The following is a 23,473-nucleotide window of genomic DNA, read 5'->3' on the forward strand; positions in this document are numbered from 1 at the left end:
TTTTACGTAGGACAAAGAGATCTCTAAGCACACGGGTGGGTATAAGATGTTCACCGACATTATTGCAGGATTTACATATATACGAGTGCATGAACTTTTACGTACGTATTTGGCATTTGGCAACCCCACTCTGCACACAAGCATGGCATTATATAGATTTACTTTACTCTTTCTATCTCAAGTTCAGAATTGTTTCAAATGGTTTTAAGGAATTATAAAAATAAGAGTTGGACTATACATTTTATCTTAATTCTTGTTTAAAAAAGTAGGAAAAAAAATGTTGTTCACATTCAACAATATGGATATATATTATTCGCATTTTGCTTTTAATATTTTAGAGTTAGTTGTCTTAACAAATATTTAACATATAGATAAGTTGCATTAAATATAGATGTAAAATAACATTAATGCCCTTGAGTAATATTTTAAATATTAAGGCTTTTTACATAATTGCCATAGAAAACTTTTAAACTATCATAATTATCAATCATTACATTCTTTAAAATATCATAATTGCTACCAAATTTTTTAAAATCTTTTAGAATGCCATTATTGTTAGTTTTTAGTAGGGGTGTAATTGAGCTGAGCTTAATAAAACTGAGCTATGATCAAGCTTGAATTAAAATTAATTTCGAACTTAAATATTGAATCAAGCTTAAATTGAAATTTTTTCAATTTGAGCTTAAGCCTAACTTGAGTCTAAACAAGCCGATCAGTAAACAATTTTATGTCTTAATCAATTCGAGCCGTATTGAGCATGATTTGGGCTTGAATCAAGCTTGAAATATGGCATGATTCAACTTTAAAACATAAATATTATATTAAAAAAACATGAGGCCCAAAAGAGAGCCCAAGTAAATGGTCAGGTCTCTTCTCAAGCACAGTATTCTATTCCTGGGCCAAGCCCAATAACAAAAACTTACAGTTCTCAGTCCCGATTCACGACGCGTGGTCTTTGAGATCCGTGATCCCTAGTGTGCTCCCGTGTGTCTATTTAGGGTTTCCTCTTCCAAAACTTAGGGTTCTCGACGTCGTCGGCTGTAGGGTTTTCGAGGTAAGAAACCCTTCTCGATCTGGTTGGCTCCATTATTCCTTGAGACCCTGAGCAATTACTGTTTATTTGCTTTCTCTTCTCGATGTTCTTGGCGTGATACTGGTTTGATTCGTCTCATATTGCTTGTTGGTAGAGGAATCGGGTTCTGGCAATGGCCCCTTCGCAGCCGAACACCGGTATCTTTGTTGGGCTCAACAAAGGTCACATCGTCACCAAGAGGGAGCTGCCTCCTCGTCCTTCGAGCAGGAAAGGGGTAAATATCTGATCCCATTGTTTCATTCGTTGCTCTTTCGTTTCAACTATTGGGATACGGAAATGGAGCCAATCTTCGTAGTTCTGGTTGTAGACTTGTGGGAAATGTATTTGTTTTGTTTTTGTCATATCTGGGTTGTTGAAGAAGACATAAAAGGAGATCACGCAAGTTTTGCATGTAGAATGATATGATGATTTACAACAAATATATGCGATAATTTCGTTTTTCTTTTCCCTGAGTCATGTTAATACTAGTGGAACAATTATTTGTTGTGCAAACTCTCTGATCTGTCTCCTTTTATTGTTCTTAGAAGAACAAATTCTTGTAGAAATTCCACTTTAGTATGGGATGATGTAACTGTTTCGGCGTTGTTCTTCCTTCAGCGACAGTAGTTTTATATTTTTTATGAATTTGCGTGCCATTTGTTGTATCCTGTTGTTGCTATTCTGCTAATCGAAACATTATATAAACAGCAGATGTTTAGAATTATACAATGAGCATTTAGTCTCCTAGGCTTGTCTTGAAAAGCTGTTATCTTGGTACCATGGGTGACTTAGGCGGTGTCATATAGGCATCACCTTAGCATCTTATACAAAGTTAATACTCTGTAGCATGCATTTGGAATTCAAATTAATTGCAGATATTCTGATGTTGATAGATTCTAATGCCTTTCAGTGTTCTTTTGAAAGTATATGTATACCTTACTGTTTTGGTTTCATGTTTTAATTTAGATTATATTTTGCCATTTTGGGTTTTTCAATCTCTAAGATGCCTTTTGTTCTAGACAAACCAAACAATGATGCTGATGTTACTGTTATCTTCTCAGAAAAGGAAACATTAATATAGTTGGAAATTCTGCATTATTGTTGGTTGTTGCCAATGCAGCCTTTCTTCCTTCCAAAGGAATTTGGTTATGTAATCTTCATGAATTTTCCTTGCCAAATACCTCATTTTGTCCCTTTTCTGTTACGGTTTCATGCAATCTGAACATGTTGGAATGCAATGTATAATCGTGTTCGTTATCATAGTGCTTTGTTTATCTTCCTTTCATAGTTGACTTAACTACATATCTCTGTTATGTTCTGTTTTTTTCCCAGAAAACCAGCAAGCGGGTGCATTTTGTCAGGAACTTGATAAGGGAGGTCGCTGGATTTGCTCCCTATGAGAAGCGGATTACTGAGCTTCTTAAAGTTGGAAAGGACAAGAGGGCACTGAAGGTGGCAAAGAGAAAGCTTGGTACACACAAGAGAGCAAAGAAGAAGCGTGAGGAGATGGCTAATGTTCTCAGGAAATTGAGGTGTGTTTTTTCTTCATTTGAATGGTTTTCCTTATAGTTGCTTACCCTTATTTAAGCTTCTTACATAGGTGCTACTTTTTACCTTGGATAATGCCATCCTGATACCTGACTGTGATTTTCAGGTCGGCTGGAGTGTCCGAGAAGAAGAAATAAAACGTTGCAAGTCGAGATGGTTCTGCATTAGTAGAGATGGACTTTAAGAGTTTTGATTACTTGTGAAGACCTTTAGACTTGCTTCCAAGATCTATCGGTTCACTGCCTGTGTTTGTTTTAACAAGAAACTTACCTTTGTGATATTAAGGATGTTTCAATCTATGGTGGCATTCCTTTTTAAAGAATTTTAGGTCGCCAAAATTTGTGTCTTCTCTATATTTTGGGTGACTGGCGGTCTATCTTTCTGCACCCTAATTCTTTCCATGCTATAGTTTTGCTATCTATTGGCCTCAGTTGTTGAATCGAGAAAAGCTCATCATCGTGAGCAATCTGTGAACTAATTACGTCTGAGAGAAATCTTTCTTTATTGGTATCATACTTTTTATATATTAAGAATTTGATTACGTTTTTCTGAAAACATTTTGAACTATTTGTCAGAGTGGGATACATCACTAGGAATACTTGATTTATAAGGATTAATGCACTGCCATTTTTCCTCACCTGCAAACTGGCTTCTTGGCTAAATTATATTCTAGCTCTTCAAAATTGTGGCTTATACCCCACGAAGAAAAGAACAGCCCATAATTTTGTTGTTGCAAATTAGTTTATTTCTAAAAGTCAGGAATAGATGTGTCCATGAATACACGTATGTTTATCTATTCGCTATCCATGGTTTTCGATCATCAGGCGCCAAAAAAATTAGAACTCATTTTTCCAACTAGATCGAAAGCTCACATTGGGAAAACAGATAATTTGCAAAATAGGTCTCAAGAATTAACTAAAAACGTAACGTATTTTAATCCATCTCCAATGATGCAGAGTACTCAAGCTTTTATTCAAGCATTACCCAAACCCAGCAGAATTTAACCCCATCATCACAAGAATGGATCTTACACTATGTTTAGATGTAGAGAATGGAAAAGAGAAGAAAAAATAGGAGAAAAATATTATTCTCTTATTTTTTATATACCGGAGAAGAAAATTGGAGAAAAAAAATTAGTGTTTCTAACAACAAAAGAAACTACTTCTCTCTTCTTATTTCTCCTCTTCCTTCCATCTCGGGAAAATTTCCTTGCTTGGAGACTGAGCTTTCCCGATAGCTAGGACGTGTTGAGCTCAGAGGAGCTGTCACCAAGAACTATTATAAACATGCTTTGGCAGATGTGTTCCTTGACTAATATCATTGTTCATTTGTAGCAAGTCATCAGATCCTTAACTTCGCGCATGATATTATCAACGAGAAAGTCAATAATGCCCTACCTGATGCACAAACAAACAGGAATTTTTTTTTTATCCAGGCCTGACTGACCCCAATTTATTCTCATGCAATTCATAGATCTCCAATGTTGTGCCTACATTGGAAGCAAATAACCCAAGTGAAGATATATCAGTCAACTATCAGCAGCTTACAAGATTAGAGCACCTGCAGGTTTATGCAGATAATTTAGTTTGGATTCATCCTGGTACACTTAATAAAATTTCACTCATCTTAAATGCATCTTAGTTGTAGCATCCCTCATGCAAATAGCTTCACATGGCTCACTGTCCCTTGGAGGATCACCTGCAGCATTAAGATTGTCACAAAAGATATTACCCGAAAAAACTGCAAAGTAATTTGGGCCAGTGCGTAACGTTCATATGAACTAAATAAACTGAGTTCATTTGAGAACAAAAACCACTAAATAATACTATTTCTGTGAGTTAGTTTGAGAACAGAAACCAATAAATATGATGAAAATACCATAACCATAATAATATCTTTTCAACTGCATAGATAGAGATTCAGGACTCAAGATTGTGAATCCATCATATCTAATAGTAAATGTTCAAGTCTCAGGAAATTTTATGCAAAAGCTGCATGAACCTTACTCAATTGAACATTAAATATCTCCTAGAATGCAATTTTACAAACAAAGAAATCTGAAAGGTGAACCACTCTTAAGGGAAGTAGCCTGACCACAGTACAAATATAAATACTTTTACAGTTTTACTCATGATCATGTTATTTTAGGGACCACTTACTTCTCTGTGAAGGGTTATACAATAAAAAAAGCCAACAATTCTACTGTAATACAACCTACCAGGCGACTTAATGAGTAAGAATGAGTAAGTTGGATATTCAAAAGTAAGTAATAATTTTATCATTACAAGAATTAACAAATTATTTTGGAAACTGTGTTCTGTAAGAAGTTCTTGCTTACATCAATGACCTTGAAAGTTCAATTAATAAAATGACAAACTAAGTACTATGATATAAAAATGGAAAGCCATTTCCATGTATTCATTGGACCTGCAGCTATCGGCTATGTAAGGAAAATATAAGTGTGCTATGCATATGCCATTGTGCATATATTACCACTGCTCCCAAGGTATGTACATGTAATCAGACTAGACATTAGATACCATCCAGGTACTTCAAAGAGGAGGAAGCAATACTGTTCATTTATGATGAATATATTTGTTAAAAGGTACCTGAGGTGGCAGCATTAAAGTGGCACTATTTGCTTTCTGTTAGTATTGGTGCAAGAAGAGGAAGTGGCTAGTCAACATTGATCAAGAAGATATTGAGCTCGAAAAATCTATATTTTTATCTACCATATACTATGGTCTATAAATTAAGAGGCTTTCCGATCGTCTAGAACGAAAAGATTCGAGACGCAAACAGTAAACATGGCAACAAGAAATAATACTGTCCCTAAATCTCATATTATATGTATTAGTACATTCCCCATTATCTAATCCCCAAGTCAACATTGCAATGATACACAAATAAACGGTATTTAAAGCCCGAGAAAGAAAAAGCCCAATAAGATCAACCACCAGATGATATTTGAGTACAGAGACTTTACACCATATATTGAAAACAACAACCTAATGCAACGTGTAGAAAAGAGAAAGAGTGGCACACACCTCTCCTCGGAAAGTTTCGTTTATCGTACAGTACTAGTTCCTCATTGCATGATCTTGCAGATGTCCTCATACTCTATTGCCTGGATCACCCGCCCGTCGTAGAGGCCCCTCTCAATCTGAACCTTAGCACAAAATTTCTCCGTATTCACAGTGATAAGCCTTGCAGTAGACCCTCGATATGCTCCATTTACAATCCTCACAATACCACCAATCTGCGGGATCACCGTCTCCAGCTCTTCCTGATCAATCCTAAGCACATGCTTGCTCTCCAACATCTCAATCTCCCCAACATATCTATCAATAACCCTCTTAACCACACCCTTCTGCTTATAATACCCCTTCTCTGCCAACGACTTACTCATCACCTTCACTATAATCCCCTCGCAGAGCCAGTAATCCTTCCTATTGCTCCTCTCCTTTATCTTCTCTTCCTCTTTCATTAACTCATCCAGTGCCGAGGAACCGCCGCCACCAGCAGCAGCAGAACCCTTACTCTTCTTCGCATTCTTATCTGACGAAATGGGTTCCTCCTCGAAACCAAATTTGGAGGCCTTCGAGGAAGCGAGAGGCTCGTTGGCAAGATTGGATTTTGTTGCTGCCGATGTGGGTTGCAGTAAAAATGCGATTTTCCCTCCTGAATTGTTCTCGGATTTTCTGTCCAGCTCCACAGGTATGGCCGGGGGGTCATCGGTGGAAGCAGAAGAAGAGGAAGGGAACATGGATTGGGCACGCTCGATCTGTTGGGCAATTGCGCGCTCCTGGCGCTCGTCGTCGACGAGGTCGGCCTTGAGCCTCTTGGCCTTGAGGCGGTCCTTGAAGAGGGTCTCGGAATCGCGGTCGATGTAGGTAATGAACCATCCTTTCGGTGTCTCGTCGACCTTACACTTGCCGGTGCGGCCGAGGTACTTGACGAACTCGGTGAGGGTAGCCCACTCGGTCGAGTTCATATGGACGTGATGGCGATCGGCGATGTACTCGTTGTAGACGACCGTGGCGGCGATCCGGGAGAAGCGATGGGAGCGGCGGAGGAGGTCGAGGAAGGCACGCTCGAACTCCTCGGAGTAGCCGCCAACGACGCGATTGGGGTTCTGGCCGAAGACCTGCATCTGGCGCTGGTGGCTCTCGCTCATGCAATGGCACTTGAAGCCGTTCTCGTCGCGGCATTGCTTCTGGCACATCTGGCAGTACCACCGAAGCTTCTGCAGCCCCTTAGCCTTGATCCGGTTCGCGATCGCCTTCGGGGTCAAGAACTCGTTCTTCCCCATGTTCGAAACCCTAGCAACGATGGATCGCGAAACCCAAGCAACGACGGATCGCGAAACCCTAGCCCTAGAAGAGGCGAGAGAGGAGACCCCTGGGATTGGAGAAACCCTATTACCCCTTCAAGAAGAGAGAGACAGACAGATGGGGGATCTTGGAATTACAGAGTTGATTTGGGGAAGAAGAGTTGGAGACAGGACCAAATGGTGATCAGATCTTGGCTCGGGCGAGAAGAGAGAGAGAGAGTTGATCGTATCGGTACAAATATAGATAAGTGAGTTAGTCATACAGTTGTAGATACGTATTTGGATACTATAAGTACATCTTATATATTTAATTTAGCGGGAATTCCTTTAATAAATAAGGGGTATTTTTTTCTCGATATCCCTCGACATTTCCTTATTTACATTTATACCCTTATAGATTTGGTATTTATATATACACCCTTTTCACTTTATATAGTAGATATAAGTTATACTTGTAACCCATAATTTATTGAAGTTCTTTTTGTGTATTAGACCCGTGATTATCTACTCTCCATATAACAATTCATCAACTTTGATAGAACTTATATCACACATATTTTTAGATAAATGTAGAACCTTAAAAATCTTTTATGTTGCATACCTCAGTGATAAAATAGATCATAGATAAAAGCAAGCAATCTCCCTTTTATTCAATAAAGCTCATAGGTGATGTAGAAAATATCTTCAAAAATGCCTTCTAAATGAACAACATTTATTCTCTTCATATAAGTGATAAAAATTTCTTTCAAACCGACTAGGAGATCCTAAATCCACTTCGAATATGGTCTCAAATGCACGTGCACTCCCACGTGCCCACACGGCACGCGCGGCGCACGCAACAGGTCGGGCGGGGCCCGTGGCGCACGGATACTCTCCTATGCATATACAATTATGACATCATCAAATACTACCTGCTAACATATCCGTGCTCACATAATCTAACACCAAATAAAACATACTATCAACCAAATAAACATGTTAACATGTGAATATCCAAGTCTACAATAATATACACTAGACCATTAATTAATCTGATAGGACCCACACATGCAACAACAAACCATTAAGGTACAACTAAACAGCTGATACAAGAGTACACTATAGTCTAACCTGTATTATACCAATTATCGTCTATACAATGAAGTACAAATATAAAATAATAGTACAACTCAATATCTTATTAAACTATCTTCTATACCATCTCTCGTCTATAGCTCACCTCATCTTTTTAAAATACCTCCTCGAAATATCTCGAATCGATATCACGTATCATATTATCTGGTGGGGGTTAGAAAAAAAGGAGAATCATGAGTAAAAGGCTCAGTGAATAGACCTTACTTCGAATTAGTGATACCAAACAAAAAGTAAATTATGTACTGGATAATATGAATCAGAAAGCAGCATGATGTCATGTATGAACATGTATATATATATATATATCATCAATGATATATATATGAATGAGCATATTATATCCTCAACCAAAAATATATCACATGATGAAATTACCATATAATATCATCAAATATAATAACATATCATGTATAACAATTATGATCTAATAATACTAATCACATCAATGATGATGCATGCCAACCACTAGATAATCGTATATGTCAGAACCAGATATAATTCACATATCTCTCACTATCACAATCATTTGTCTCAACTCTGAATATCATCCACTATGATGTAGTACGATACCTGGCCCCAAACTCGATACACATCATGTCACAAGCTCAGAGCATACCCTGTCATACATTAAGAGTATCTCTGTAAATAAATCATGCATTGCCATACGCTAAGGGTATCTCTGTGGATTAATCATACCCTGCCATACGCTAAAGGGTATCTCAGAAAAAAGTAATCATACTTTGTCATACGCTAATGGTATATCAATGATAGTTGTACCCTATCATACACTAAGAGTACAATCATCAACCATCACCATACTCTGCCATACGCTAAGAGTATGTCTATTACCAGTCCAGACCAGATACCGTTCCAGTCATCACATCATATCACATCACATACACATGTACTTTTATGATTTTCTATACACGATAAATTATATGCATATATCTAGTACTACAACATATCATGCAACTCAGGAATTTAGCTGGTAAAAAAGCCAAGAGAAAAATGATACAATACCGACACTAACCATGTATCTAACACATGTATACTTTTGCTAGTCTATTACATGCATACTCATGATAGAGATCATCCCTTCATAAAACCATAACAGTATAATCATCTCTATATATTACTAATGTACTCATATCTCAGATCAGCCTAATCAAATGCATGATAAAATATGTTTGACTGAAATCATCTCTATATAAAGTCATATAATTATGCTAGAGGCCAAAACATGCGTATACATAAGATATAATATATCCTAATTTGAGAAAAGCGTCTAGGGGATAAGACTACTCACCGTCTAATTAAAAGACACAAACTACGCATATCTCATGCCCGTCAATTAACCGAGTGACACTTATCGCTAGTAAGGTCCACGGAGTCTCAAATAAGGGATTCGGGATCTGAAATATTTAAGTAGTATGATGTTAGCCGTTTATCTAATTAGAATTAATTTAATTAAAATATAAATATTTATTAGGTTTATTAGGTTTAGAATCACTTTTCTTTATTTTTGATTACATAACTAGGTCTATAATATAGATACGATTCAAATACTATAATTATATTATTATTATAAAATGTTAATTATAATATAAAAAGAAGAGGCCCGTTTCCTTTTATATGAGATTATTTCTAAATATATAATTATAAAATAAAATAAAATAAAATAAAAGGCTAAATAAGTATAGACAATGTCTAATTATAATTAATCTTATAATTCATACACTATCTTGATTAATTAGGGACAATGCAGTCTTTACTCGATAAAATAATAAATAAATAACTAAATAAGCTTAGTATTTTATTTGTTGCAGAATAATCATAAAATTAATAGAAATACTTAAAATATATATGATTAGGGTATTAGAATATAAATCTAATAATTATAATTTACAAATCTATCTATTAATCTAATAAATAGATAAATAGATAAATAAATATAAGTATTACCTATATTTATACCTAATTAATCATTAATTATAAAAATTATCATTAATAAAATTATATTGAAGAATATATAATATTATTAAAATAGTTAATATCTAAATAATTGATTTGCATTAATTAAGAATATATATTAATTAATTAATTAATTAATTAATTAATTCTGCCATCAGTGCTGGGATTGCCTGCTACATCAAAAGCGCCAGAATTATTCCATTGTTCGAACAGTCTTATTGGGGGAACACAGTTTTATATGTACATTTGAATGCACTGTTCAACACTAATAATTTTAGCTTCTTTTAACAACTGATTTTAATTGAACATTGTATCATAATTCATACATGATTAACTAGAGAAAGTACATATGAATAAATTTGTTTGTCACGAATTTAATAATTATAAAACCTAAAAAAAGGTCTCATAAGATTTCGAAATTTTCCCTTGCTGCGAAATTATACCTAGTGTGATATGTACTAGAGCATGGCAATTAAGATGTCCATGCAACCCATATATCGGTAATCAATCCTCTATAGGTAATGTCAGATGTGAAGATATTGAATGGTAGCTCACCTATCCTTCTCTCCGAATTCACATCAAGCTATGATCCTGAATAAATTCAAGGCCATTATGGGACCATCAAATTGGCCCCATTAGTTGGTTAGAGAAGTGAGAACAAAAAAATCAATCATTTATTAATGAGGACTATGATTGGAGTTTGATCTTGAAATTCATCTACAGATGTGATAAGGTATTACAAAATTCAGCTTCCATTGCTATCACCAACAACAGTTCTGATTTCTTGTACGCATCCTGATGTCAGAATTGTTGCTTCCACTACACTTTGATGCCTTTGATCATCAATTGAGGTCAACAGTCTCCTTTTTCTTATAAAGATAGATTTGCTCTGCTCACTACTGTTCTTCATTAATATGAAGCATTCTAGATTCCTAAAAAGTAGACCATCGTCGAAAATAGGATCTGACAGATGTGCACAGCCTAAATGCAAGAACTAAGTTTCAATCATTCTTGAGTTCGTGCAACAATGCCCAACTTGAAGTGAGGCAATCTTAGGGAGTAAATTCTCAGACCAGGGAACTTTATATTTGAACCTTTTCCCTCATTTAGTAGGGTCACTTGTTGTCTCATTGTTTCTGGAGGAGGGACAGATCAAAACCTGAGGACTTGAGCTTAAGCTAGAGAACAAATCGAAGCAAACAAGCAAGCTTTTCCTTGACCAACATAGAACCACTCAACCACACTTCAATCATCATCTGTCATTCTTGTGATTCTTTAAAAGGAATGGACATTTACTGCTCAGGAAACAATAGGCAATTTAAGTTGGTCAACAATTATACCCTTGTTTAGTTTTCTTAGATTCTGTGCTAAAAAAAGGAAGAAGAAAAGCATGGTGCAATGAACTTGTCTCAAAGCTGATGGAAAGACTAGGCCACTTCTTTTGACAAATGGCAGGAATAGGATTCTGTGCACCCACATGAATAGTTACAGTTTCAGCCACTCAAAGACAAGATCATAAGAATTGTCCAGCTTTTTCTGGTAGCTTTGCAGTAGGAATCCAATCTCAGTATAACTTTTTCAGAGAAAGGAATGTTGGCATACAAGACCAACAGATTCTTCTTTTATCTTAATATAGTAAGATTAAAAAAAAAACTGAATTTCATAGATAATCTGGTGGTGGATAAGAAAAATCTACCAACAATTAACGGAAGCCAAGTTCAAGACTGGTGAAGAAAGGAGTGCCCTTGTGCTATCTGATGTTTGGAGGAGAAGGCAACGGTATTACTTGTGAGGAGCTGCAATGGTGTTGGTGCCCTCTATCTCTGTTCTTCCCCAAGAGAAAAGTGATGAAAGAGCCATCCTCCTCATGTAGACAGTCTGATGTAGTAGTGTCAACAACCATGGGAGGTTTTGCAGTCTCTTGAACTAATCCACCATTGCTATGAGCTCTCAAGGCCTCTTCCATCAGAGTCTTTCGGTAGAGTTTCTCCTCAGCATCCTTTAAAAATCTGAACTTGGGAGGAGGTGAAGAGGACCAAGCTTTGTTCACAATATTTTCTTTGGAGGATTCAAAAAGTGGGTTGAATCCATTTTGGGTTAGAGGTGGGTCGAGCAGAGGAGGAGAAGAAAGAGGTGTTAGAATTGGAGACGCTGTACATTGAAGCAGATCACTCAAGCTCCTCCTTTTACCTTTCCTGCTTCTACCATCCTCAGAATCCAAGTCCTCATTTGTTTCCTCTTTGATGGTGAAGAGAAACCTTGGAGGACCTGAGAGGCAGTGGAGCCTCATGAGCTCTGCCTCCACTGTCTCCTCCCCAAATGGTTCCAGAAGAGAATCCTCGCCAGAGTAGGAAGAGATGTCAACTTGGGCATCACCAGAACAGCGGATTCCATTAACTGATGTGTGGATTTCTTGAAGATTGAGAACTGTGGAACTTGGAGAAGAAGGTCTTTTCCAGCAGAAGAGATGAAGGATATCTTTTGCAGCACTACTTTCTCTTCTCTTCTTCCACCTAAACAAGTAGTAGAGCTCTGCAACAAGAGCCATGGACAGGAAACACGATACAATGGCCAGACCAATACCCAAACTGCTTAAAAGTGTCATATTAACATTCAAAAGTTATCAAACACACAGAAATCGAAGATAGAGGAGTTAAAGGAAGAAATAGAGAACAAAACCCAACCTCCTCAAAAACCCACAACCAAAACCACTCAACTGGCCGGGAAACAGGAGAAAAGCCACGCCTTTCTCATCAAAATAGCATCTTTGAGACCGACCAAACGCCAAAAATTCACAACTTTCTGGACTCCGCCATTGCTTATATCGCGAGCTTTGTATAATTGATAAGGTTAGGAGGCAAGCGGAAGCGGCTCACAGTCTCATGGGTTGGAAACTTAGATAGGGATTGGAGGACAGAATCAGGGGAGAGATGAGGTTTGAGTAGTAGAGAAGAGGGCTAACAAAAAAATACCATATGTATATTCCTGAGGGTTTATTTGTAAATTGCATATTCTTTTGTACGTATTTGGTATTACTGTATGACAGCGGGACGAACGATGATTCAGAGAGAGACGTCTAGATTGCTTGATATGTCAAGTAACATTTAGGCAATTATGGCATTAGACACCATTACATTCCTATTTCTATTCTGGGCTTATGGGCGCCTTTTAAAAGTTATCAACTCTGGAGCGTAGGAAGTAATTCGCCAATGAACAATCTTATAGATAAATCCTTGGTCCTTTTGTGATAGCAATTTATTAAATTTTTACAGATATTATAATAATTTAGCTCGATAAAAGAGAAAAAATAGAGGCGACAGCTTTTTAGACAGCAGTATAAGAGCATAATATCAAAATTACGGGCACAAAAATTAATAATAAAGCACGACACTTATAGCTTTGTGCGAGCAATGACTTAGTAATACAACAATTTAAGATATGGCTTCATAAACCTCCGAAGGCTAAAATATAGTAGATCGCCAATTTAAAATAATATAACAAAAAGTACATAAAGAGTTCATCAGATCAATAGTATTGGAGGCGAGAGGTAACGGCGGTAGGCAAAGGGAGTTGGCAAATCTAAGCATTAGCGAGCTACAGAGCAAGAAAGAGGGTGGATCAACGTAGATGAGAAGTTAGAAGAAGCCACAACGCCAGAAGTGATTGCCCTGGCCTTGGCGACATCAGTGATGACCACCTCGACTGAGGCAAAATGGGAAGGAGAGGGAGCCCACAAAACAAAAAAGTGAAAAGAGACCAAAGAGGAGGAGGAGGGAATAAAGAGAAAAAAAGAAAGAAAAGGAAACAGTGATGAGGTAGAGGAAGAAAATATAAGAGGGAAGAGAGGAGCTCGCTGGTTGGAAATACTCTCAACGTGAGGGGAGAATTTTTCTTAACCCCATCAGCTGTGATATTTCGTTATTCCAAACCTTTGATCTTTAATAAAGTATTTATGTACCTGAGAACAGAAGAAAAAAATTCATCCTCGATTGTTCTTCTATGTTCATTCCACATACGCATGCTTAAAGATCATGCTCCCAGTAAAAGATGCCATCATCTTAACTTTCACATCTCATCGTAATAGTTGTAGTTTTTCTTTGAAGCGTGTTGGCAGATATTATTTATCCTCCAATTCTGGGGCCCAGAAAGATAACCAATTGATAAGATAGCAAGAGAATAAATCAAAAGCAGCAGCAATGATCATCATCTCAAATGAACCATCGAACAAATCCACATCAAAAGTGACTTTTCAAGGTATTCTTTTTATAGTTGGGGATAAATCGGCTTAATGTTGCTATATACGTACATTAAGTATTCATAAAAAAATAATAGATTGATTAAAAGCAACCCACAAACTGTGGAATCTACAAGAAATTATTAATCATTCAAAGAATCAGCTGGCTGGGTACAATAATGAGCAAATCCGTCTTCAATCAAAATCTCGAATAATATTCGTAAAGAATTTGGAGATTTTTGAATTTATAATTTGACTCGGATACAGGAACGTATTTCCAGGACTAAATGGTTTGCCAAGTTCAGGGTGAAGCATTTTCCTGCATCTATCCTGCAGGCGATCGGCTCCCCTACCAACTTTGTAGGTTTCGCACTGCATAGGTAGGCTCCTCGTAGGCCGTAGCCCCATAGTTGTTTGCCACACTCGGGTCACGTCCACCCAATAGCTCGTGGATTTGGGTGCGAACTGCGAGAGGTAGTTCGAATTCACGAGGTGGCCGCGGAGCCACGTGGCAAACGCCAACGCCTTCTCCTCTCTATCAGACAATTTGAGCAACAAGAATTAAAATTATTTTCCAGATAGCCCGCCCTAGATTGGCTCATTTCATAATCTCTCTCTCTCTCTCTCTCTCTCTCTCTCTCTCTCTCTCTCTCTCTCTCTCTCTCTCTAACGCAAGACTCTTCCCACAAAAGCCCAAACACATCTCTCTCAACTACTACTACTACTACCCCTACTCTCCTACCACATACATGTAAAAAATATGAGAGACTTGAGATCGTAGAAAATAGTGTAGATTTCCAGTATCAGCCTCGCCGTCTGGTCTCCCCTCTCACATATCGCCCAGCCTGCTGCTGCCAAAAACCTCTCCAGTTTCCAATGCCTCCCCCGCTTTCCCACCCTACCCTAAGGCTACAACCAAGACCTTCACCTCTTCCCATGTCCTAAACCTATCTCTCTTTCTCTAGACCCTTTCTCTCTCTCCTCATCTGTTGCTGACTACTATACACAGAAACATGTAACATGCACAGAGCTGCTTGATTCACTTTGCTCTTCATCTTTCCCTTCATGGGCCTCCAATTTCCCACAGAATCTTAAAGCAGAGATGGACTTGATTTCCTTCCATTTATGTCCATATGGTGAGGATGCAGCAGTAAGTGCTCTCTCACTCTATCCACACCGGCCTCCACTGGGTTCCAGAAATATCCCCATGCATGTAGCTGGATGCATTCTTATGAGAGGAAATATCTCAAGTGCATGCCTCTTGTGTGCCTATGATCATGTGCTAGCTAAGAATATGTGCAACATGAAGGACAGATATCTAGAAGATTGGATGTGATAGCATGCACAAATCGCATGACGCTATTCGCAACGTACCAAAAGGTGACCTACAAACAAGTAAGAAGTCACTTCAAAGTAGGAAAAAGGTCTGGCTGTCACAGTGCTGCAGTGGTTACATCACCCAGCTACTTATATATAATATATATATATATATATTAATGCATGCGAGTATATTGTTTGACTATCATGTATGCATGCATGCATGATGCTTTATGGATCATACTTGATGGGGGAGTTGATGGATATTATAACAAGCTAAACAAGATAACATTCAAATCTCTCACAAGGCCAATGAAACAAGCAAAGAATTTGTATCATTCCCGAGATGACTGGGTCACAAATCCTAAGTAGCTCTCCACAAAGCCAAACCTCCCCTAGAAACCCTAAACTACCCCTTAGAGACTCAAAGGTCCCATTTGGGTCATCAATGCTAGTATCAGGTCCACTCAAAGCGTCGCAGCACCTGGCCCATCTCAGCCGCTCTCCCTCATGTTTTCAGTGCTTTCCAGCTCCAAAATCCATACGCATGTCAAACAAACCCACTCCTCTCTCTCTCTCTCTCTCTCTCTCTCTCTCCTCACGTTTCTGGACCTCCACTAGGCGACAAACACAAGCACCCACCCGTTATTTCTCATGCATGCATAAAAGCAACCACCTCCTTGAGCCTATCCCTCTCTCTACATGTGAACCGACCAGGCCAAGTTATAAAGAGTAGAGGAGGAGGTAAAGAAAGATACACCTTAGTGGTTTCTCCATGGAGGATCCAATGGGGTCCTCTTCTCCTACTTCTTCAGGGAGTTCAAGGTGGAATCCCACCAAGGAGCAGATATCTATACTCGAAGGGCTGTATAGGCAAGGGATGAGAACGCCAAATGTGGAGCAGATACAGCAAATAACAGGGAAGTTGCGGGAGTTTGGGAGTATAGAAGGGAAGAATGTGTTCTATTGGTTTCAAAACCACAAGGCTAGGCAGAGGCAGAAGCAGAAACAGGAGAGCTTCGCCTACTTCACTAGGCTTCTCCACCAGGCGCCACCAACCCAACCGCCACCTCCTGCTCATCGTCCTCTTTCCTTTCCACCTGCATGCAACAATGGTGACTTCTCTCTCTTTTCCAATTCCATACATGAAAATTGTTTAGTTTATTCGACATGCAAGACATTGCTGTTCTTTAATTAAATTCATGCATTTAGTGTTGACTAGGAAATGTTGCATGACCATTAATGGATTGCGTGCACAAGAGAGCTTGCGTTTGGTGATGTTCTCTTCAATGTGGTTGTTCTCTTTATCTTATAATAATTAATGGCGATCACCTTTTCCCTATTTGGTATGGTACTTGATGTTTGACTGCTTTTTGAAACCTTTTTCTGTTTCTGTTCCATTCTCATGTTTCAGCTTCTGTTTCCTCTCTCTCTCTCTCTCTCTCTCTCTCTCTCTCTCTCTCTACTTCATCTGTCCTTTTCTTTCTTTAGCAGACAACAACTCTTCCTCTCACCAACTAAGAGAGAGAGTGAACTCCAGACACCATATATTGCCTTAAAGTTGCTTTTAGATATCTTTACACCAGATTGGACAAACTATCCAACTTTAAGCTGACAACAAATACTCAACAAGTCTTTTCCTTGCTTTCTTATGTAACCCCCAGAGAACATCAACTCACATCTTTCTCTCTCTACCTTTGGTAGCTTGCTCATTGGGATATATCTTTCTTGCAGTTGTTTGCAGTCCATACTACACCACTCCACTCCCCCAGGTTGTCAATGTTGGCTTCTACCAACCCCAGTTCACTAACATGGTGCTTCCTAGGGGATCAAGACCTGGATTCCAAAGAATGGAAACTACCCAACAGAAGAGCCCAGACCAAACCAACAACAACAACGTACCTTGTCATGTCCGACATTATTACAACTATGCCAGTGGTGTCAGTTACGACCATGACACCAATAACATCACCAGCCATGAAACACTGCACCTCTTCCCATTGCACCCAAGTGATCACAAACTGGAGGAGAGGTCTGGAAGCACGCTGACGTCGGCTTCGGCGGAGTCGGGGAGCGTCGAGGAAGGAGATGATGAGGTGGACGGCGAGAACCAGCCGTTCTTTAATTTCCTCGGTGCTCCGAGGACTACGCCATGATCAATTGGGCTTTTGTGTTTTGCTTTTAACTTCGCGCTGTTCCTCATTCTCTATTTTGTGAAACTTTTATTAATGCCATGAATAAATCTATGGCGTTAGTTGTTGGAGAGGAAGTTAACGCTTTGCATGCGATCGGCGACGACGATACTGCTGTGATGGACGAATTCAATGTATGGACTTTAAATGCGCTGTAGATCGTCTGCAATCACTGATGCAGGAATTTCGTGCAGTCTGGTGAATTGGCAGACAATTAATAATGGCTATGTTACTGGATCAAAAGCTACCACTTATCTCGATAAAGAAGAAAGGTTTGGATTTATGTTTGAGTTGGAGTTGAGAAAGAAGAATGGTTTGAGTTTAGGTTTAGGTTTATGTTAGAGTTGAGGAAGAAGAAGGTTTGGGTTTACGTTTAGGTTGGGGTTGAAGTTGATGAAGAAGGATTTGGTCATTTAGGTTTGGCTTGACCCAAATGAAAGTTTTCCAATGTAGCATTTTAAACGTTAGAAGATAACTACAATATTACCTTAATATAATTAAACTAATTAATTTATGATACAACGATAGATCAAGCCGGTAAGTACTAGCTAAATACTAGTTTAGCTAGGGATTACCAATTTTATTTTCATTAAATCATTGAAAATTGTCATCGAATTAGAAATAGAGGAAATAATATAGTGTGTACCATAGTAAACCAAATAATAAAATAAGGGGGCCTGCGGAAAACGAAAAACATATAGGGTGTTAAACGTAACAAATTGATAAAGCAGGGCTTTAAACGAAATTACCCTAACAATAAGGGCCATTCAGCAAATTCCACCTACCGCGTGCAAAGAACGCGCGACCTACTATCGATGGAAGGGGAAGCATACTTTTTCCGAGACACGGAAGGAGAGCTTGTATTTGATCCGTTTGCTCCCCCAAATCGGCCGAAGAAAGAAAGCAAGAAGAACAGCGATTAGATCAGCAATCTCCAAGATGAGTTTTCTCTTCGGGAAAAGGAAAACCCCAGCCGGTACTACTCACCCAATCCCCCATTTCTTTGACTCATATATGATTTAGATTCCCATAAAGTCTATCCGACTATCCCCTCCAATTTTGCTTGGATTTTACCAAAAAGTGTGTTTTAATGAATTTTCTAGACGAACAGTTGATTGATTGCGAGGTAATCTGTGTCTTTTGCATTTGTGGTTTATTAGTATGAATTCGATCTGTCTCTGTTGGGGACATTCGCGTAGTAGAGAGGAATGAAATCAAAATTTTTGTTGGGAAGCAAGATGCTTGTAGCTTTATTTAAGACATATAGACTCTTAGAAATCCTATTTTCTGGATACATGTCTTCACTATCAAGTTTTTAAGGACGGTAATTCCTAACTGATTTGGTTTTTTGGTTTGCGGACCAATCACTAACCAGAAAAAATTAAGAATAAAGATTGAAATTAATGATTTTGTTTGAAAGAAGGAAGATGAGAGTTGAATTATTGTTGTTTAAGTCTATCTTCCTCTTTATTTCAAGAGCTTTAGTGATGTATTTTAGGAATGAACATCTTTGTCTAATGAGACACATTCCAAATGAAATAACACCTTTGGGACCAATTAGAACTATTTTTTCAAAAGGAAAATTGTTTTTACATCGGGCTTTCAAACGCCCAAAAATCCATTGGAAGATAGTTCAAATTCTCTTCAAATGCCCGAACAAACCTTGTTCTCGGTTCAAACCGGTCAAACGGCTCAAAAAGCATTCCAACGCTCCTCTGTCTCTCTCTCTCTCTCTCTCTCTCTCTCTCTCTCTCTCTCTATATATATATATATACACATACATGTAGTTTAGTTATGTTCATTCATAGAGCTCTTCCTAACAAAGGCACTCCAAAAGCTTTGGCATGCGTGGAAGAGCATATATCTTTGTATAAAAGATGTATTTATATAACTCTTTATACTGAAGTAATGTGGAACTAAACCAAAAAAATCATAATATTCCTCAAAGAGAGCTTACCAAAATGGTTGGGTGAAACTTGAATTTTACCAATAGCTATTTAGGCACTTGCTTTTATGCATGCTTTGTTTTATATTTTTTTAGAAAAGTACCCTACAGTTTCTGTGTTAATTTACAGAGATATTGAGGGAGAACAAGAGAATGTTGGATAAATCTATAAGAGAAATAGAAAGGGAGAGACAAGGGCTGCAAACCCAGGAAAAGAAGCTTATCACAGAGATTAAGAAGACTGCAAAGCAAGGCCAGATGGTAATCCCCTTGCAGTTATGATTTTAATGTTTTCTGTCGCTAATGTCGAATATTGTGCAAAATTTATGTTACGTATATCTAAATTCTGATAAGAATAGCTTAACCAGAGAAAGAATAACTCTCCGATGTCCTTCCTAAAATATTTGATTTCAGTGCCATCTAAGCAAGGCTGTCAATTTAGCTCGTTGTTCACAATCAATTCGTGTTCGGTTCAAAATTTTGTTCGAGATCAACTCACCTATTTAATAAATGGGTCAAACACGAGCCAAGATTTTGAGCTCAAAATATAAATATGCTGAACATGAGCAAGGCTTAGCTCACTTGTGTTCGGTATATATATAGAGAGAGAGACACACACACATAAGACATTAGATTAATATTAGTAGGTATTCTAATGGTTGAAAATTGATTATTAGTTAATAGGTAGTCTAGTCATTGGATTGAGATTAATGGTTAGATCTTTAGTTCTATAAATTTATTAGTTTAACCCTAGCCAACTGAGCAAAGATATGATCGAGCCGAACATGAGCTAGGATTTCAGCTCATTTTGTTTAGATTGGCTCGTGTTCAAGTTCGATTAAATTTAATTCCGAGCTGAACACGAGCAAGGCCTAGCTCGCTCATTTTCGGCTCGTCGATACAGCTACATGTAACCTGTGGAGCAATACTGATTAGGTACTCTCCATTCTAAGTATATTATTTGCCAAGTATTCATATGAGTACTAGTTAACCAAGTTTATATCTGTTCAATCTTCAGTATCATGTAAATAGGAGCAATGAATCCCTCTTTTTCACTTCCTTCTTTCCCTTGACAAAGATAATTGACCTAAGTTGTGTGCCGTGTCATCCATTTGCGATTTTACACATCCTTCACCCTTAGACTCATGATTCATATGTCAATTTTTTCTAAATTTTAGAGCATCATTTTAATATGAATATATTAATTCTGACGAAATTTTTTGGTTGAAGGCTTGGTTGTTGTTTCCGGAAAAATGAAAAAGGTAATGTCAAACGCTAAAAGTACCAAATCTGAAACTCTAAAGTGGCCATCTAAAGCAGAATCGGTACTGCAAATATTTGCATATTTTTGTTTTCTTAGTGGTAATAATTACTGATTAGTTATTCGATTATCTTTCTTGAAGGATTAATTATACTAGAGTATCTGTAACTAGATTTACTTATTTCAATGATCAAAATGGTAATTTGTCCATCATTTTTCCATACAAGCGGCAGTTTTATTTAATGTCTCCATCATTTTACCAGTTTGGTAGACTTTTAGCTTGTTTGGTCCGGTCATTTTTAAAACCATATGTCTAAGCTCATGTTGCCTGACCGCATGTCTTGCTTTGCAGGTACTTATTAACTTGTATCTTACTCTTTTAGGTTTTGCCTTCTGTTATAATTTTTGTTGCAGGGAGCTGTAAAAGTAATGGCTAAGGATCTCATTCGCACAAGACATCAAATCACAAAGTTTTATGCACTTAAATCACAACTCCAAGGAGTATCTCTCAGAATTCAGGTAAATATATTGACATTGTGATGAGCAGTCTTCTGAAATTTTGAATTCACATCTTTACTTTGAAGTGAGATGGCTTCTAACCCGTTGATATCCCTATAATTCAGTTTTTATAGTGGTGATTATTGTCCACCAAGCCTCTTTGTTATAAATTTTGAACTAGGTGTAAGGCTAACAATTTTCAGACCTATGTATATTCTACATGAAAGTCAATTGGCTTCTGCATTGTCTTGCAGTGAAGGGGCCCAATCATCAATAAAATGACTGTCAACACTTTGATCATCACCTTTGTATAGCTAAATTGGTTGGATTCTAGAGAGATTGCAGGCATCTTTGCCTAGCTTATCTGAAAAAGGGGTTTATCTTTGGTACCTAATATTTCTGATACTTGCAGACACTGAAATCGACCCAAGCAATGGGAGAGGCCATGAAAGGCGTTACCAAGGCGATGGGACAGATGAACAGGCAGATGAATTTACCAGCACTGCAGAAGATAATGCAGGAATTTGAGCGGCAAAATGAAAAGATGGAAATGGTTAGTGAGGTGATGGGAGATGCCATAGACGATGCCTTGGAAGGAGATGAGGAAGAGGAAGAAACAGAAGAACTTGTAAACCAAGTCCTTGATGAAATCGGCATCGACATTAACTCGGAGGTATTTTTTTACATTCTTACCTTGATTTTCTCTAGAAAAATTTGCTGAAACCTTTTGCCTCTTGGTGCTACATATGCAGCTGCTCACAGCCCCTTCCTCTGCAATTGCTAAACCAGCCGCTGCTGGCAAGGTTGCTCAAGCTGAAACGGCTGGAAGTGAAGACGGTGGAATAGATAATGATTTGCAGGCAAGGTTGGACAATTTGAGAAAAATGTAGTCAAACTTTATAGAGCATGACAGATTTGACAGAAGAACCCAAACGTATTGCATCTTGTACTATAAACTGATGTTAACAGAAAATTTATCTTAGATTCCTTCTGAAGATCGTCAATTTGTTCCTGTCCTCCAATCTTTTGTTGTGTATGGTATGTGTTGTCTCTCACAAATTGTGCTCTATGGCTTGCTCTTCTTGACGACAACGGAATTGTTTCGTCGCCGATATAGCCGTCATGTCCTCTAATACCTATCAAAACTCAAAAGGACTGCCAATGTGAAGTTTGTAGCAGCTGCAATATCTGCTTCTTGATTTAAAGGATGCAGATGAATGCGAAGAAAAATAGTTAGAATTTTTCTTCTTTTTTTATACTTCTAACTGATACTAAGAACTAAACTAACTATTACTTACTACTAGGGAGGGAAAATATGCACTTCAAAGGTTGGGTTGGATTCTAAACCTGTGGCTTTTCCATAATAATTTACGCCTCTTCCAATTACTTCTTTTTCAATCTTAAGATATACTAGTTTCTAAGTGATCGACTAAAATATGTGATCTATTTAGGAAGCCAAACAATAAATAATTAGGAATTTGAAATAATTGACACTAAAAACTTTCAAAATATCATAATTACCACTATATTTTTTAAATATTATAACTGCCACCAAAATCCTTGTACTCTTCAAAAAATATGGTTCTATTAAATTTAACTAATTATCATTAAAACATATGATAGATAAAAAAAGAGAGAGACTATTTTACCTTGTATAAATTATTAAAAATAATTCAAAAGTTATCCTATATTTGATCCAATATCACAAGACAAGAAAGAATATTTTCTTTCATCCAAGACAAATTATTGATAACTATTTTATACTTTAAACTTCAACAAAGAAGGATATATTTATCATTTGTATATGTTTGTTAACTTCAACGATAATCTGTTAGGAATATTTTGTAAAAACTAACTATAAATGATAGTTATATAAATAGGCAAAACATTATATTGTTATAAAAGTTTGCAGTGACAATTATGTAAAACAACCCTACATAATTTATATTTTGACCCTCAGTATTAAAA

General features: G+C 37.5%; 5 protein-coding genes across 7 annotated transcripts; 3 read left to right on the plus strand and 2 right to left on the minus strand.

Moving 5' to 3' along the window:
- Positions 1–987: 987 nt before the first annotated feature.
- LOC140799241 (large ribosomal subunit protein eL36x-like) lies at positions 988–2,958 on the plus strand. Its single transcript, XM_073153453.1, has 4 exons — positions 988–1,054; positions 1,188–1,307; positions 2,405–2,604; positions 2,727–2,958. Exons 2-4 carry the CDS (start codon positions 1,206–1,208, stop codon positions 2,755–2,757), a joined length of 333 nt encoding a protein of 110 aa, XP_073009554.1. The 5' UTR covers positions 988–1,054; positions 1,188–1,205; the 3' UTR covers positions 2,758–2,958.
- A 735-nt stretch (positions 2,959–3,693) lies between these two features.
- On the minus strand, positions 3,694–7,265 carry LOC140799187 (KIN17-like protein). 2 transcript variants are annotated; one of them, XR_012110956.1, is made up of 3 exons: positions 5,668–7,265; positions 4,018–4,318; positions 3,694–3,931 (listed from the first exon to the last, which is right to left on the minus strand). XR_012110956.1 is itself a non-coding variant. In XM_073153369.1 (2 exons), the coding sequence occupies exon 1, from the start codon at positions 6,930–6,932 to the stop codon at positions 5,709–5,711; it is 1,224 nt and encodes a 407-aa protein (XP_073009470.1). In that variant the 5' UTR covers positions 6,933–7,265; the 3' UTR covers positions 3,694–4,318; positions 5,668–5,708. The 2 variants fall into 2 exon arrangements, 1 of the variants encoding a protein (XP_073009470.1); XM_073153369.1 differs by having other exon boundaries at positions 3,694–4,318.
- Positions 7,266–11,462: 4,197 nt separating this feature from the next.
- LOC140798478 (uncharacterized) lies at positions 11,463–13,007 on the minus strand. Of its 2 annotated transcripts, XM_073152320.1 has the most exons (2): positions 12,743–13,007; positions 11,463–12,646 (listed from the first exon to the last, which is right to left on the minus strand). In XM_073152320.1, the coding sequence occupies exon 2, from the start codon at positions 12,604–12,606 to the stop codon at positions 11,809–11,811; it is 798 nt and encodes a 265-aa protein (XP_073008421.1). In that variant the 5' UTR covers positions 12,607–12,646; positions 12,743–13,007; the 3' UTR covers positions 11,463–11,808. The 2 variants fall into 2 exon arrangements, with proteins under 2 accessions (XP_073008421.1, XP_073008420.1); XM_073152319.1 differs by having other exon boundaries at positions 11,475–12,807.
- Positions 13,008–16,168: 3,161 nt separating this feature from the next.
- LOC140799121 (WUSCHEL-related homeobox 2) lies at positions 16,169–18,019 on the plus strand. The gene is made up of 2 exons (XM_073153272.1): positions 16,169–16,724; positions 17,344–18,019. Exons 1-2 carry the CDS (start codon positions 16,385–16,387, stop codon positions 17,763–17,765), a joined length of 762 nt encoding a protein of 253 aa, XP_073009373.1. The 5' UTR covers positions 16,169–16,384; the 3' UTR covers positions 17,766–18,019.
- A 570-nt stretch (positions 18,020–18,589) lies between these two features.
- On the plus strand, positions 18,590–22,527 carry LOC140798841 (vacuolar protein sorting-associated protein 2 homolog 1). The gene is made up of 5 exons (XM_073152922.1): positions 18,590–18,777; positions 19,877–20,007; positions 21,422–21,526; positions 21,918–22,178; positions 22,258–22,527. Exons 1-5 carry the CDS (start codon positions 18,741–18,743, stop codon positions 22,393–22,395), a joined length of 672 nt encoding a protein of 223 aa, XP_073009023.1. The 5' UTR covers positions 18,590–18,740; the 3' UTR covers positions 22,396–22,527.
- Positions 22,528–23,473: the final 946 nt, after the last annotated feature.

Source organism: Typha latifolia, chromosome 12, assembly GCF_019914945.1.
Source record: "Typha latifolia isolate L0001 chromosome 12, TyphaL0001v2, whole genome shotgun sequence".
Taxonomy (NCBI): Eukaryota; Viridiplantae; Streptophyta; class Magnoliopsida; order Poales; family Typhaceae; genus Typha; species Typha latifolia.

Coding starts and splice junctions, on each gene's coding strand:
- LOC140798841 (XM_073152922.1), top strand. CDS start 18,741: ATGAGTTTTCTCTTCGGGAAAAGGAAAACCCCAGCCG. Junction 18,778..19,876: donor GAAAAGGAAAACCCCAGCCG/GTACTACTCACC, acceptor GTTAATTTACAG/AGATATTGAGGGAGAACAAG. Junction 20,008..21,421: donor CTGCAAAGCAAGGCCAGATG/GTAATCCCCTTG, acceptor TTTTTGTTGCAG/GGAGCTGTAAAAGTAATGGC.
- LOC140799121 (XM_073153272.1), top strand. CDS start 16,385: ATGGAGGATCCAATGGGGTCCTCTTCTCCTACTTCTTCAGGGAGTTCA. Junction 16,725..17,343: donor TCCACCTGCATGCAACAATG/GTGACTTCTCTC, acceptor TCTTTCTTGCAG/TTGTTTGCAGTCCATACTAC.
- LOC140799241 (XM_073153453.1), top strand. CDS start 1,206: ATGGCCCCTTCGCAGCCGAACACCGGTATCTTTGTTGGGCTCAACAAA. Junction 1,308..2,404: donor GTCCTTCGAGCAGGAAAGGG/GTAAATATCTGA, acceptor TTTTTTTCCCAG/AAAACCAGCAAGCGGGTGCA. Junction 2,605..2,726: donor AATGTTCTCAGGAAATTGAG/GTGTGTTTTTTC, acceptor TGTGATTTTCAG/GTCGGCTGGAGTGTCCGAGA.
- LOC140798478 (XM_073152319.1), bottom strand. CDS start 12,663: ATGACACTTTTAAGCAGTTTGGGTATTGGTCTGGCCATTGTATCGTGT.
- LOC140799187 (XM_073153369.1), bottom strand. CDS start 6,932: ATGGGGAAGAACGAGTTCTTGACCCCGAAGGCGATCGCGAACCGGATC.